The sequence below is a fragment of the Macaca nemestrina genome, chromosome 1, assembly GCF_043159975.1.
Source record: "Macaca nemestrina isolate mMacNem1 chromosome 1, mMacNem.hap1, whole genome shotgun sequence".
In the NCBI taxonomy this organism is placed as follows: domain Eukaryota; kingdom Metazoa; phylum Chordata; class Mammalia; order Primates; family Cercopithecidae; genus Macaca; species Macaca nemestrina.
The window spans coordinates 41,664,253-41,680,132 of NC_092125.1; the positions used below are offsets into that span (position 1 = coordinate 41,664,253).

The following is a 15,880-nucleotide window of genomic DNA, read 5'->3' on the forward strand; positions in this document are numbered from 1 at the left end:
TTGGCTTCAGGCTTATCCATCCTACTCCAGGCCCTCTCCCACTCACATTTACTGTCTTTCCATATGTCTTCCTTTCATAATCCTTTTCTTCCTCCTTCTTGCCGTGGAGGTTTTTTTTCTCTTCTCTCCCTTCCCCATAGCCCCTGCATTGCCCTTGCCTTCTTAGTGCTTAGATCTGACTCTGGCTTTGTTGGCATTTATTTCCCTTGTCTTTTCTCAATCTCTCTTTCACATCTCCTCCTAGTATTTGAATATTTACCAATAGCACTGAAATGTGACAATGTAAAGTGTAAAAAAGCAATGCAGGACAACCTTGACAGGTCCAGATAATAATATTTTAATCTTTTCCAGGAAAATAACAAAGAGGAAAGCTCTGTATCTTTCTTTGTTCCTTCTCATCAGGAAAATCATCTAGCTGGAGGTCTCAGAGGCAGCTTCTATCTGGCAGCCTTCCCTGAAATAGGAAAACTGTTCTGTGATTAGGAGAGCAAGGTGGAGGATCCAGCCCAGAGTCGGGGTCAAGGTTGACTTAGACTTCAGTCCTTGAAGGACGAAGTGTATTAGATCCCACCCTCAGAGCTTGGCAGAAGTTACTTCATTGCCTGAAAGGCCCACCCTCTGCGTAAATCTTCTTACCTTTTCATTATCTGCAGCGAAGAGAAGATCCAGTTCTCAGAGAATGTCTTAAAATAGAAAAACATTTTGCTGCTTTTGAAAAATAGTTCTATGTCTTATTTTCTGCTGATGATTAAGTACAAAAAATTATTATTTCAAATAGATTTCTGGGGAAGGAAAAGAGCTCTAGATGGGTAGTGTTATTCTTTTTGTCACGGTAATCCTATTTCTTGGCTCAGAGGTTACACATCATGGGAGAGGTGACTTCATACCTGGAAAAATTTGTATTGAACATTTGACCAATTATAGAGTATTTTACTGCCTATGGAATGTTAATATGATTTAATACGTTTACCTAAAATCTGCATTCATTAAAAAATCTGTGGTTTGCGCATAATCACCGCCTAAATGCTTGCCTCAGCCCTATCTGCATTGCATGCCTGAAGATCCCTGGGGTGGCTAGAAGTTCTGAACCATTTTCTTTTATCTCTCAGCCAAGGCGCATCTGTCTAATGTCTTCTAACCAGGTGTTATTAGGTGTGATTTCTGGTTGGCTGAGAAATCAATGAGTGATCAAGTGCGGTGGCTCATGCCTATAATCCCAGCACTTCGGGAGGCCAAGGCGGGTGGATCACCTGAGGTCAGGGGTTTGAAACCAGCCTGGTCAACATTGTGAAACCTGGTCTCTACTAAAAATAAAAAAATTAGCCGGGTATGGTGGTGCCTGTAATCCCAGCTACTCGGGAGGCTGAGGCAGGAGAATCGCTTGAACCTGGGAGGCGAAGATTGCAGTGAGCCGAGATCGCACCACTGCACTCCAGCCTGGGCGCGAGTGAGACTCTGTCTCAAAAAAAAAAAAAAAAAAAAAATCAATGAGTATAGCAGATTTCATCATGCTCCTTTCCCCCAACTCTTTATATTTTTTACTTTGACAGATCTTTACGTCCTCTACAAGTGTTTAGCTCTTTCACCACAGGACCTCTGCCTCATTGCTGCCCTAGAGTCCTCATCCCACTGACTCCTAACGCTTAAGATCTCAGCTTTCACATCATTTCCTCAGGGAGACCCTCCCTAAAGCCTTGACCGGGTCAGCTCCCTCTGAAGTTCAGTGCTTCCCTGGACCCTGGACTTCCTGTATTGTGATGCTCATCGCATAAATTGTTTTTGTGACTCTGGAAAATAAAGGGCACTCAACAAATATTAGTTTAGTTGGTGAATGAATTCTCCCCAGGGGTCTGTTTTCTTAGAAGCAAAAGTCCTAGAAGCTGTTTTAGTACGTTTCACACAGTGACATCTGAGCATGTCTTCCTTCCCCTATAGACGATTGCAGTCGGTTGGAAAAGGCTCACACACGACAGAATTTTGTATGTTGCCAAGAATGCCTGAGGTGGAAAACTCAATTTTGGTTGTCTCCTCTGCTATCAGTTTTGGGCCCCTGGCCTTGGCCAGCTACCCAACATATTTCCCCTTGTGACTGAGGAGTTTTGTTCTGTGATCCACCAAAGATTACTTTGGAAGAGGAAGTCACATACTGACTTTTCTCCTGACTGAATTTAGGTTATGTCACAATTGTAATCATCCAGTTTGGCTTCAGGAATTACTTCTGTCTTTACAAGTTATTCAAGAATCATCTCTTGCAGTTAATACTACAGTTTAATGTTTTTGATTTGTCCCAGAGAGGATACCTCAAGGTATACGTATGTGGGCACGTATGTGCATGTGTGTTTGTGTGTGTGTTCACAGCAGCCATCTTCTTCCAGCAGGCCTGAAGCCACACGTATCATAGCATAGCTTGTATCCTGTGTCATTGTTCCTGTGAGAGGTGGCAGATTCTTTGAGTCAATTCCTGTGAGTGCTGATGATTTTTGCTGAGCCATGTTACCTTTTCAATCGCTTCCTTCTGTGACTTCTGGCAAGTAGCTGTAAGACTGTTGACAATTAATGTTTCTCTCCAGGTATCTCAAAATGGCCTTATTGACATTTTACCATTTGAAATCACAACTGATCAGTGTCAGGAAGATGAAGAAGGTGTTATTATATCTCTTCCCCAGAGAGGGGGGTCAGTGGAGTTAACTGACCTATCCAAGCTTCCTTGGTTCCCTGGTGGGACAGCCAGGTTGAGGAATAGAATTGTCCTTCTCCGGGTCTCCAAGCATCCTGTCTGGGTCTGTGTATAGCACCAAGTGGCTTCTGTCATCTAACAGACATACCAGTCCTGTAAATTTGTGACTTCAAACTAGAATTTCCCTTCAGCTATAAGATTCTTGACATCTCCCCCACTCTGTTCTGGTTCGTATATAAGTTAAATCTTAGGAGTGGTGCCAGGCTGGGTAAGACAGAAAAGGCATTGGCCAGTAATCCTGTTTTTCTTTTCATCATTATTTTGCCATGTTGCTTTCTTTTTTGAAATCTTAAAAGTTTCGCATTTGTATCTGCTTCTAAATCTATCAAGAACGGAAAGTTTCTTCCCAGGGCTGGCACACACAAAGCTACTGTGAGCCTTGGGCATGTGTCCAGGCCTTTCCAGAAAGCCTCTCTGCCTGGCGTGCTGAGAAACGCTCTGCCGATGAGGAGGGCAGGGGTCTGCCTCGTGTTCTATTGTGCTGTTTGTGTATGTCTTTCCCTTTCTCTGTTTCTTCTTCCTCCTCCCCCTTCATTCCTCCTTTGTGTGAAAATGCTTTTTTCTGGTTGATTCAGTGTCTGAGTTTGCGGTGAACTGTCAAAGCCTTCTTAGGCTAAGCTACAGGAAGGTCACTGTCACAAAGGGTAAAAAAAATGCATAGATCGCCAGAGTTCATTAAAAACATCAGATTGAGGAACACAAAATGTCCACCTAAGGGCAAGTCCAATCTGGACGAAGGCTCCTCTTTAGAACTCCCCTAGTTCTTCTGAGGCTGCAGCTTTCCATGGAGGTACGTGCTGTGTGCCCAGCAGAAATACTCACACGAGCATGCAGAGATGGAAGCAAGGATGCACATGTTTTGTAGTTGTGAGAACCTGAAAATAACTTAAATACCTGCCTTGCAGTAGAAGAATACTTAATTATGGTGTGTCCATATCATGAGGAACAATAAGATAGATCTAGAGGCAATGATGAAGTGTCTGTAACATACTGCTCAGTAAAAAAGCCCATGTGATTTTCTTTCTTTCTTTCTCTTTCTTTCTTTCTTTTCTTTCTTTCTTTTTCTTTCTTTCTTTCTTTCTTTCTTTCTTTCTTTCTTTCTTTCTTTCTTTTCTCCTTCCTTCCTTCCTTCCTTCCTTCCTTCCTTCCTTCCTTCCTTCCTTCCTTCCTTCTTTCTTTCTTTCTTTCTTTCTTTCTTTCTTTCTTTCTTTCTTTCCCCTTCCTTCCTTCCTTCCTTCCTTCCTTCCTTCCTTCCTTCCTTCCTTCCTTCCTTCCTTCCTTCCTTCTTTCTTTCTTCTTCTTTCTTTCTTTCTTTCTTTCTTTCTTTCTTTCTTTCTTTCTTTCTTTCTTTCTTTCTTCCCTTCCTTCCTTCCTTCCTTCCTTCCTTCCTTCCTTCCTTCCTTCCTTCCTTCCTTCCTTCCTTCCTCCCTTCCTTCCTTCCTTCCTTCCTTCTTTCTTTTTCTTTCTTTCTCTATCTATCTATCTATCTATCTATCTATCTATCTATCTATCTATCTGGTTTTTTTTGGAGACAGGATCTCGCTCTGTTACCCAGGCTGGAGTGATCACAGTGGTGTGATCACAGCTCACTGCAGCCTCTATTTCTTGGGCACAATCAGTCCTCCCACCTCAGCCTCCTCAGTAGCTGGGACTACAGACGTGTACCACCACACCTGGCTAATTTTCTGTATTTTTTGTAGAGATGGGGTTTCGCCACGTTGCCCAGGCTGGTCTTAGACTCCTGGGCTCAAGCAATCCTCCTGTCTCAGCCTCCCAAAGTACTGGGATTACAGGTGTGAGCCACCACACCCAGCACATATTACGTATATTTAAATGTGTATACATATCCACAGAAAAGCCTAGAGGGATATATTCCAACAGTTAACAAAAGGTCCTGGGGATGGGATTAAGATGAAGGGAGAGAGTAGGTATTTCGCTATTTTAGTTTATATACATTTGTAAGACTTACTTTTTGGAATAAATAATGAGTTTTATCATAATAATTAAGGATCACAGGCATTTAAGAAGTAAATAATATATTAGCATCACTGACTCTTACCTGTAATTTTGTGTTTCTGTCTGGGTGTTCTTTTCAGTGAAACACTGTCTTCTTGTTAGGCTGCTGCTATTTTTGACTTGAGTATATGATGTGAATTATCACCTCTCCATATCTGTTTTTCCATCAGTGTCGTCGTAAGAGTATCTTTTCACTGAAATATTAAGAAACATTAAGCTAGTGGTATTAATTAGATTAATTCATCCCTCTTTTTAAAGGTACAAAACTCTTTTTCTGTAAAAGTCAAGCTGATGTATGCAAATATCAGGTTTTCAATTAATTTCTTCTGGCTTTCTGGAAGGAAGTGAAATTATTGTTCATAATTTCATTTAATCTGGACTAAATGTTTGGAGTATTGAATTATTGCTATGACTTTCATTTGATGGTTTTACGTATCTACTTCAGACGCAGGTAATTGAATATTATAGTTCCAATTGCTTTAACATTCCACATTAGTGAAACAATGATGTACACCATAGTGAAAACAGTAACACATTTATTTTCCTTCTGTTTGTACTTCAATTCCAAAAGTTAAGCATTAAATTGGCTTTAGTCATACTTATGCTTTGATAGTCCAACTTCTTGGTGTGAAATCAAGATGTGAAGAAAGTTAGACACACCTGTGAAAGCCCAGCTTTCAGTTTCACACATGTGGGTAATAACTTAGTCCAGTTACAGTTTAACTAAAAAAAACCAATTTGTTTGAAGTATAATTACATGATAATTTTAAAATGCGCTAAAAAATTCTTTTTGGCTGAAAAATTTTGATAAAGTATATAGTTAAGATGAGGTGTTGTGTCTCTGTCAATAAAATATGCATGGATTAATTTATAGTCCCTGTCATCTTCTCCAGCCTTCAGCAGTGAATATGCCTGGACTGTATGGGGTGACTGCTTGCTAGGCAGGCAGAGTATTCTGTTCTTCTCCTTGTCTGTGGCATATGATTGAGTCAGGAGTGTTGGTAAAGTCCTCCTTGAAGATGAAGCGTAGAATAACGGCACTCAAAACATTTTATTCTTTTTATCCTTCAGCTATTTGTCTCTTGCCTTCAGTGAGTGGCTGCCGCTAACCTAAAGACAACATGCTGTGTTATTACTAACATACTGGAGGGAGCTGTGCACACACAAATGACCTGGTCTCTTTTTGTGCCCTGGAAGCTTGTCTTCCCCAAGGTGGACTCTGTGTGATCCACGGAGCCATCAGAAGAAATCACCTTTGCTTATCAAGTTTTTCTCCTTTATCTTTTAAAGATGTAACTTCGCTACCTACTATTTCTCCTACTTGAAATATATTCTCCTCATTGTAATTTGAGAAACAAAAGGATAATTTTATGCGGACATTTTCAGTGTTCATGCTGAAGCCCTGGTGATCCTTGTCAACTTGAATTTATGCATTTTTCTTTCCACACTGAGGCACTTTGTTTAATCAGATGGATTTCTGGCCTACCGGCAGTCAGTTATTTCCTAACATATTAGGTGGCAGATTTTGTGGGATTTAATTTGAGCATAATCTTACTGTGTACAGATTGCTTTGAAGTTTCTTCAGGACTCACTAAACCTTCTACACATCAATTTTTCTGCCCTGTATGGGTTTTTCCAAAGTTTAGCCTCCTTCAAAAAAACAACAACAAAAATACCTTATCAGCTTCACTGCAGCACTCCACTTAAAACAATAAAGTTTAGTTTGTTTTCAAGTGCTTTAAATCCATTGATGTTTCTAGGAACTTTTGGATGAATGATCTGTTGACCACCTACCCAAGTTTCCCGGGGTGCCCCTGGGATCTGCCCTGGTGTCCAGGGATTGTTTTGCCTCCGCACAGCCAGTTGGGTGCAGTGACTCTCCATTTCTCTTTCTCAGTGCAATCGCTTCAATACTGAGGGCCTGGCTTGACCAGTGTGCAGAAGACTTCCGAGAGCCCCCTCACTTCCCTTGCTTGCAGAAACTGCTGGATTATCTCACAAGGATGATGCCAGGCTCTGACCCAGAAAGAAGAGCACAAAATCTTCTTGAGCAGTTTCAGAAGCAAGAAGTGGAAACTGACAGTGAGTACTTGTGTGTTCGCAGTACAAGGCTAGATTCTGACTCTCCAGCCTCCACGCTGGAGAAAGGTTCTCCCTGTGCTCGCTAATAGGAAACTTTAGTACCCTCAAAACAACATGCTGCTGGAGGATTGGCTTGGGTATAAAATTCTCAAGGTTACTGAAGGACTAATTATAGAGCCTAGAATTTTAGACAGAGAAGGGGATTTTCAAGACTACCTAGTCTGGCTCCCTCATTTTATGGATGAGGAAACTGTGGAAACTCCAGCTCAGAAAAATTAAGTAATTTCCTGGTTTCTTCTGTTACCAAGAAGAAGGTCTCCTTCAGGAACTTTAATCTTCCCTTATCAACATGTACCATGCTGAACCTGAATTTGCATTTTATTACCTGCTTAATGGCTCCTTCTATCCTTCCATCCCAACCACCCCCATCTAGCAGTCAAAGAATGAAGTCCAGTTCTGATCCTGCCCTCCCAAAAGCTTGGAAAAGGTGTTTGTCCTTCAGTATGGAAAAGCATCACTGTAATGGGTCCCCTGCCAGTGTAGATTATCGTCATTTAGCGTCTCTAAAGGCCTCATCAAAGGAAGTTTCTGTGGCTGTTTTTCCCTGTTTGAGGAATTGACCTCCTATTTTCAAGGACAAAGGAAAGGCAACCACTGCAGGCCATGAGGTGCTTGGAACTATTAGGCTTTGAAGAAAGTCAGAAAGAGGCTGGGACAGGCTTCCAGTGTGACGTTGTATCCCTTCACTGGGGTGCTGGGTGACAGTTGCCATGGTGGCTGACCCACTTGGAGCTTCTGACAGGCATTTCCCTGAAGGGATGGCTGACTTCATCAGTGAGGGAAAGGAAATGTTCCTCAGAACCAATAAGGAAAAGCTGCATCAGCTCCAAAGAAAATAGACCTAAATTCCAAACAATACCTGCTGAATTTCTTGTGGATGGGGGACCCAGAGAGAGGGAAATGCAGTTGCATCATTGGAAGCTGACTGCCAAATACTCTATATCTCAGATGACTTCATCTGCCAGGAATGTTTGAATACCAGGGGCACTCCTCCAGCTGCAGACCTCAGCTCCCTTCAGGGCCTCCATGCCTGGCTTTGTGCTGGAGTGGAAAACGCTGTGTTGGAGCCCAGCTCTCCCCATTGGGGCTGCCCCTGGCTCCGAGCCTAATTGGGGGAACCGGTGGGACCAGTCATTCATTGTTTCCAACACAGGGACTGCAAGGCAGAGCTCATTTGGCAGGCTGAGGCAGGGGAGAGGGAGATTGCCTCAGTTCCCATGTGCTTGTTTTACCCAATTTTACTCCTGCAGAAGCAGCAAGCTCTCCTATATGTTTTTAAAAAGTAAAATTATGCTTCATGTTTTTACTTACCTCTGGAGGAGAATCAAAAGCAGAAAACAGTGAAGGCATGGACTATGCCCCAGAGAGAAAGGATCATGTAATCTTCATGCACAGCAACATTATAGACACACATTGAGCTGCTGTGTTTGCTGAATGAATGGATGAATGAATGAATGGAAAGATCAAGCCTTAGCACATACCCTCCTCCTTGATTGAAGTGGGTTAGGCTCTGCATTGCAGGGCAACTGGGATATATGTATGTATTTGTTGACAGGGTAGGGGAGAGGCCCTTTCCGAACCTTTATTTGGGATCCCAAGTTTCTAATTACTCCACTAAATGAAACAGTGCCAGAGTTGTATGGAGGAAGAATTATGAAATTAGATTGCTTAACATCCTCCATGTCATGGGGTTTTAGCTTCCTTTAGCTTGTACCTGTTTGTGTCGCAGACTCCGGGGATAGGCAGTGATCCCCTCCTATGTTTTCCAGTCATAATCCAACCCCATTCGCATCTGGACCTTCAAGTCCAGGATAGAGGGGCAATCCTTAAATCACATACCTGCCACCAGCGTAGGCAGATACCCACATGCTGCCCCAAAGGGGAAGTGGTGTAGGGTCCACTCTCAGAAGCTCCTTTTCCCTGGAAAATGAAGAAAAGCCATTGTGACTTAATCCAAGATGCCCAATAGTCTTTAATTCTACAAAGAAAGAAAGAAAAGGCTCAAAATATAAGCGTTCTGGAGGAGTAGTAACATGCTGATTTACATTTCTGCTAAGATATAACTGAATGTAACTAGAGTTTTCTTTCCTTGAGGACAGGTTTGACAGGAAGCAGTGCGAGGAGTGTGAAGGGGCTGAGGTTGGGAAACAACCCGAGCAGTGGGGAAAGGTTCCAGGAAAGGAAGGCTGGGGATTTAAGTCAGAAAAACTTCATCAAATTTCAGTCTTTCCAAATGGAGACTGGAGGTCATATTCCAGGTGTGGGCTCTTCTGCTTTTTATTCGGAGTCCTGGGTATGGATTTTCTCCATGCTGTGCCCTATGTAATTTGCTAATTGATGATCTTGTCTGTGATAGGTTCAGGTGAATTTAGTTGAAGACTGTTCTGCTTCACGCATTCTTAGCTTTGGGTGGAAGTTGAAAGTGACTGAACATTTTGAGAATTTTGAGGGCTTCGTCAGCATTTCTAACACCAAAATGGCTCATTTTATTGCCCGAGTCTGACCTGCCTTCATGGCGAGTCCTTCCAGGCTTCTGGTTATAAGTCGCCCAGCAACCAAGAATTGCATGGTTAGGGTTTAGGAGTTAGTTGGATTAGTCCTGGAGCTGATCTGATCAAAGAGTTTGCAAGAGCCCTAGACGAAGGACTGTCTCTAGACTTTGCCTATCCTGGTTCTGTCCTTGGCTTAGGAGCCAGTGGTTTGTCAGAGTGAGAGCATGAGGGCTCTGGTCTTAATAGAGAATCCAAGAACAAGCAGAGATGGGAAGATCTCCATTGCTCTTAGATGTGTTGTGCTTGTGGTTGTCTCCCTGAGAGTGTTCTGGAGGATTAGCCTTCTTCTTCCTAAATAATAGAAGTCTGATGACTCTATAAGCAAGACTGTATACACTGGCACCAAATTACTAATCTTTTCCATATGTGAACAGATGGGCTTCCCAACACGGTCTCCTTCAGCCTGGAAGAGGAAGAGGAACTGGAGGGTGGAGGATCAGCAGAATTCACGTGCTTCTCAGAAGATCTCGTGGCAGAGCAGCTGACCTACATGGATGCAGTATGTCTTCTCTTTGTGATCCAGTGTACTTTCACTTAAAACATGGGAGAGTGATGGCACTGGTGCCCCAGAGAAAGCAGTGGGATAATGTGATTTTAAGTTTTTTTGAATCCCTGAGAGAGGCTGTGCCTGCAGATGCAGAGTTAAGATGTGACTTGAATCAATCATCTGAATAATTCAGGCCTGAGCTCTTCTTGCAACTCTAGGAGAAGGTGCTTTTGGAGCTCAAGACACAGAGGGAAATAAGAATTCGAATCCCTGTGAAACAAAATCTGCCTTGTTCTGTGGGTATTTTTCTCCCTTTACACTCATAAATATTTCAAGATCTGAACTGTTTATTTGGAGGACTGTAAAGGGATCAAAGTATAAGTTAGGATAAAATAAATTCACAGAATCCACATGTGATTGTATCTGGCTCCTCATTTCCACGTGTGCTTTCTGTACTTTTGAAGTTCGAATATTTTTGTGAGCTGGACATATTTGAGTATGTCAGTCACATTGCATAGGTCGGCGTTAGCTGATAAATACAAGAGGACTGTGAGGAGTTATCGTGGTAGCTTTAGCTCTTCTGCTTTACCACTTTTGAGAAAGCAGCGTGGAACATGGTGGAGATTTTCCTTCTAGTAAACATTATCGATGAGTATATTAATTATTTACTTTTGTCTGTTGAAATGGATACCATGAGGCAAATCAAGTAGAAAAGGATTATTCAGGCATTCACAAAATTACCAATTTACAGATGACCCAGATGACATGCTTTGCCATACGAAATGTCTGTGTTGTCCTTAAAGTCAGTTCCTCTTTTATTCCAGCAACTCTTCAAGAAAGTAGTGCCTCACCACTGCCTGGGCTGCATTTGGTCTCGAAGGGATAAGAAGGAAAACAAACATTTGGCTCCTACGATCCGTGCCACCATCTCTCAGTTTAATACCCTCACCAAATGTGTTGTCAGCACCATACTGGGGGGCAAAGAACTCAAAACTCAGCAGAGAGCCAAAATCATTGAGAAGTGGATCAACATCGCTCATGTAATTGTCTTTTATAAAATATTCTTTGTGTTTGGTAGATGCAAGAGACTACTCCATCACTTTGTTTAAATGGTTTAGCTGTTTGGTTGAAAAGGCAGTCAAAAGACCATATATGAGAGCCCACTGGGTTTTTGTTGTTGTTCCAGAGTAAGAAAAAAGTTGCCTTTCTAAACTTGGCAGCTTATTTATTTTCCTCTTTTTAAAAAAATTGGTCCCCTACTTACTTCTTCCCAGTTATGGGTTCTCATACTGCTACCTCTCCAGAGTAAGACATTCTGTCTGCTTTCCCCTTTGTATTCACGACAGACTGAGTGTTGGTTTCAGCACCATGTTCAGTAAATATAAATGGATGGTCTGCATGTCAAAACAGACCGCTCTTCAACCCAGAGTGATTACCTATGCCCCCTCCTAGTACCTGGAGGCATTACATCCTCTGCAGTTTTGAAGAGCTGGTACTTTCTCAGAGTCCTGAATCTCTTTTCTAAAGGACAGAGACACTTACAGAGATCTCATATTAATCTGAGGCCATATCTCATATTAATCTGAAGTTGGAGGGGAAGAGTCTATTCCTAGGTCTGACTCACCTTCTTCCGAGTGTTGGAGTCTAGTCTCTTGGATGAACTGCTTACATACCATGGGACCTCCCCTTCACAGCATCTTATGTCATGACTGAGAAAATGGCAACAGTGTGCAGTCAGTGGGGCCACCAAATATTTTGTGAACTCCTAATGTGTGTAAACCACAATATTATGTACTTAGAGGACATACTAGGATAGAGCATAATTGTTTGTTTACAGGAACCCATACTCAAACAAGGAAGTTAAGATACACTGGAATTATCTCAGCCTGAGGCAGTAGAGGAGTGGGGCCATGGGAGATAAGCGCTGTAAAAGTGGAGGAGAGAGGAATCATTTCTGATTGGGTGATCAAGGAAGGTTTCACAGATGAATTGACATTTGAAATTAACTTCGAATAACAGATAAGATTTTTGGTATTTGAAGAGTAGAGGGGTATTTTTTTTTCTAGGCAGAATAAATTACATCAGCAAAATAATGATTGTGAAAAATTATGACTATGAAAATATCATAGTAATTTGTGTTCTGGGCACTATGGTTCAACTCTCAACCAAAACACATTTTGCTTTATATCCCCTTAAATATATTTTTCCTTCAGCCCCTATCAATAGGGCATAATGTTACATTCTCTTTTGTTGTCTTTGATTAAAGAGCAGAGACACAATTGTGCCAGATAATTTGCCTTGTTTTGAGTCTTCAGGTAGTCTGTTATTACAGACTTCTTAGTGTATGACAAAAGGCAGCAAGAAACAAAGAGTATAAGTTGCATAAACAACTTATTATATTTCTCCTATTCTAAATCGAGCTTATTGCTCAGCCAGCAAGTAAGAGATACAAAAGAAGTTCTGAGTGAGATATAGCGTGGAAGTTCTCTGTCTTTTTAGAATGATAAGGAATTTTTTTTTTTTTTGCCATAAATGTCACAGCATGTCTCAAAAGCAGACTGTCTACCCCAATTCATTCAACTACTTTGGCTATAGTGACAATATAACATCTGTGTATATGACATAGTGGGGCTCAAGGGATGACTTTTGGTCCAAATTGAATATAAATTGTGCATTATGTGGTAATAAGAAATGCAAGTTGAATCATTTGAAGTATATTTCAAATCCCATGTCATGTGCTAATAATAAAGCCAAGGGCTTTTACTTTTTTTGGTGATATCACTTCCTAATATTGAGTATGTTGTATCTTTTGCAATTGTGTAGGGAAATATAATAAAATAATGAGACTCACCAGTGGTTTGCTACCAAGATTTATTTTACTTTTCCTGCATTCACCGTAGTCAATTTCTATTGAAAGAATGTTTGAAAAAGAAAATTTTTCTGACTTAAAATGACTGTATTTTCTTGAACTGCCCTTAATGGTATGTTTTTACTTTTGCATCACATGTCCTGGAAGATGCCTCTTTTTCTAGAAATGGGGCCAGATGCCTTTTGTACTCCTTTAAACCCTCAGTTTAAACCTTTTTTTGAGTAATGTGTTCCATATGTTTATTTCAATTTGCATGATGTATCTGTGCCTGAGTTCCTTTTTTTATTGCAAGTTTCCTGATTTTTAGAATATAACTTTTGTGAACCTTTGTTGAACCATGCTCCCATAGGCTTAGTTTCCAGATTGCAGTTCAGAACATTTCTCTTGTTCTCTGTCTCTTCCCCTTCTTCCCTCCCTCCCTCCTTCCCTCCCTTCCTCCTTCCCTTCCTTCCCATCCTTCCCTTCCCTTCCCTTCCTTCCTCTCTTTCTTTGTTTCTCTCTTTCTCTCTCTCCTTCTCTCTCTTTTTCTCTTTATATCTTTCCAAATAAGGGGAGGACATTGAGGCATTTAAAAAGGGTGGACATGACTTTTATTAAGTACTTTGGCATTTACTCTAAAGAAAACGTTTGAGGGTTTGTTTGGCGTAGTTTTCAGTGTCCAGATTTTGGCAATGCTAACTTAGAGTGCTGTTTTTCCTTCATATTCAGGATTAATATTTCTTTGTGGAATGATTCTCGAAGTGATTTACATTTGTACCAAATCACTCTGGGACCTCTTACCTGAGATACTGTACACAAAGCCAAATACGTGCTCACATGGTGTACTTACTTATAAACACTGGGCCTATTACACTGTCACGTGCCTGTATATGAAGCATCTCCTTTGACATAAGGCCTGGTCCACCCTCCTCACGTTGCTGCCTTCCCCATGCCAGCCAAGAATGGGACTTTCTCTCTGTCTGTTTTGCTGTCCCTACTATTCAGTCACAGGACTTTGACTCCAAGGTCACTAACTGCTGATGCTATAGGATCCTTATGGTAGCTTAAGTTTAAATAGGGAGCCTCTCTCCTTACCCAGAAAATGGCATCCTTTCTGTTTCCTGTTCTCTTTCTGTTTTGTTTTAAAACATTGCCAAAATGAATTTTATTTTAAAAGGCCAAGTTATTTTGGAAGCATTGAAGTACCAAGGTGTTTTTGAATGTTTATGGTTGCAGAACAAGCCAATTTGAAACCAAATGAATGTGTATAAAAATATCCCCCTTGGCTAAGAGCATAAAAGCCAAAGTTCAACTTGTGGTGAATTTTTATTGCCAAATTATATACACCTCTGTGGACAAGGGTTGGTCATGAGCTGTTCAATACCATCTGACCTCAAGAGTGGCTGCTGCCCACCTCATTTTGTGGATCTAAAGACGATCTAAAGTGCATATTTTTAGGACGTCTGTGTGCTTTCAGCAGAAGAAAGTTGCTCTTTCTAGCATAGCTCTGTAGACTTACCTCCATTAGTGTTTTTACTAGGAAAGCTGGAAACTATAAAAGTGTAACAACAACACAAAAAAATATATTGACGGGAGAAAAACAAGCATACTGTGCCAAAATCTATAAAAGTGTTTCGATGACTAGGGTGGGAGGAAGGAGCCACTTTTTGATGTTCAGTATTTATACAGCTGCCTATTTAGTGGTAAGAATTCATAGCAGCTGTGATACCTCTAAAACAGGAAACCACCAAGTCACTGTAATATTGATAGTTAAATGTCTTTTATGTTTTAATCACTCCCCATGCAGGAATGTAGACTCCTGAAGAATTTTTCCTCCTTGAGGGCCATCGTTTCAGCACTGCAGTCTAATTCCATCTATCGGTTAAAAAAGACTTGGGCTGCTGTCCCAAGGTAAGTTCCCAAGTGTCTGCTCTACTTTTATTTGGCCGGAATAATTAGTTGTTGCGATGGGTCCTCACCTTCAAAGCTCATATCGCATAACTAGAGAAACATATTTGAAATCCTCTGTGTGTTTCAGGCAGGGTGCGTCTTACACATAATCATTAATGACTTTTGAGGCAGGGCTCGTGCAGAAATCAAACTCATTCTAAGTATACCAAAGCCAAGGTTATTGGCTTTGGGGATGATCTGAAGGATGTGCTTATTATCTGGATTTTGAGGGATAAAGTCATGGAGTGATGAAGTTACAGCAATTTGCCATTACTTCTGGTCATTTTTCAGACTCACTGCAAAGCCCTAAGCTATTTTAGGACTCAAGGGGTAATGTGTGCAGATAGGACATTAGTTCTTGATGTTCAGTAGGAAACTATTTAGATGTCCTTTTAGTTTCAGCATTTTAAAAGCTATCTTATTGGCATTAAAAACCTTTAAATGTTCTTTTCTAAGTACCTGAAATTATTAACTGGCCACATCCTATGCTGTTTTTCTTCATATTTCTTGGTGCAACCTTTGGAATAATTAACAACTCAATTTCCTGATGTTTGCACTACTGCCATCTCTTCCATTTCTGGAACTTCACTGTAGATCAAAGAACTTTGTGCAAAGGAAGGAAAGGTGAGGGAGGGGGAAGTTCTGATTCTCTGTCACTACAGATTTAGAGGCTGGGGATTGTGTTGTGAGTACAACTAGGCCAGCTACATTAAACAAGTCTGCCCAGGTTTGAACTAGTGAGGAATTTGGGCTACATCAGGGAAGAATGTATAAATTCTGTATGGTCTATACCACATATGGTATAGTCAGTTTCAGTTAGGAGGAGCGGGAGACCAGCTGGCTTCCCAGCCAGGCTGCCTTAGTGGGGCAGAATGGAAGGTCTAGGTCCTCAGTTTCATAAGTTTACTCAGAGTTGATCAAGCCCTGAGGGACTGACACTGTTTGAATTTGCAAGAGCCCCAAGCTGGTAAACCAGAGCTTCATAAAGTTATGCTGAAAAATGAGTGCCACAATCCTCAAGCTTGCTGATAAGCTCATATTCTCATTCAGGAGATAGTCCACTTGGTGTAAGCCAAATTATTTATTAGGTGATTCTTTGATGGGTAAAAAGAAAAAAATAAAGTGGACGTTTATAATGCCTTATGTTA

General features: G+C 41.2%; 1 protein-coding gene across 3 annotated transcripts in view; it reads left to right on the top strand.

Annotated features, from left to right (window-relative positions):
* Positions 1 to 15,880, top strand: part of LOC105484570 (ral guanine nucleotide dissociation stimulator like 1) — a 298,051-nt gene that overhangs the window by 243,165 nt on the left and 39,006 nt on the right. For all 3 annotated transcript variants that reach the window (XM_011746333.2, XM_011746336.2, XM_011746335.2), the window contains 4 exons: positions 6,651 to 6,835; positions 9,822 to 9,946; positions 10,759 to 10,974; positions 14,590 to 14,693. In XM_011746333.2, the coding sequence (XP_011744635.1) occupies positions 6,651 to 6,835; positions 9,822 to 9,946; positions 10,759 to 10,974; positions 14,590 to 14,693 (630 nt within the window). The remainder of the gene's footprint in view (positions 1 to 6,650; positions 6,836 to 9,821; positions 9,947 to 10,758; positions 10,975 to 14,589; positions 14,694 to 15,880) is intronic.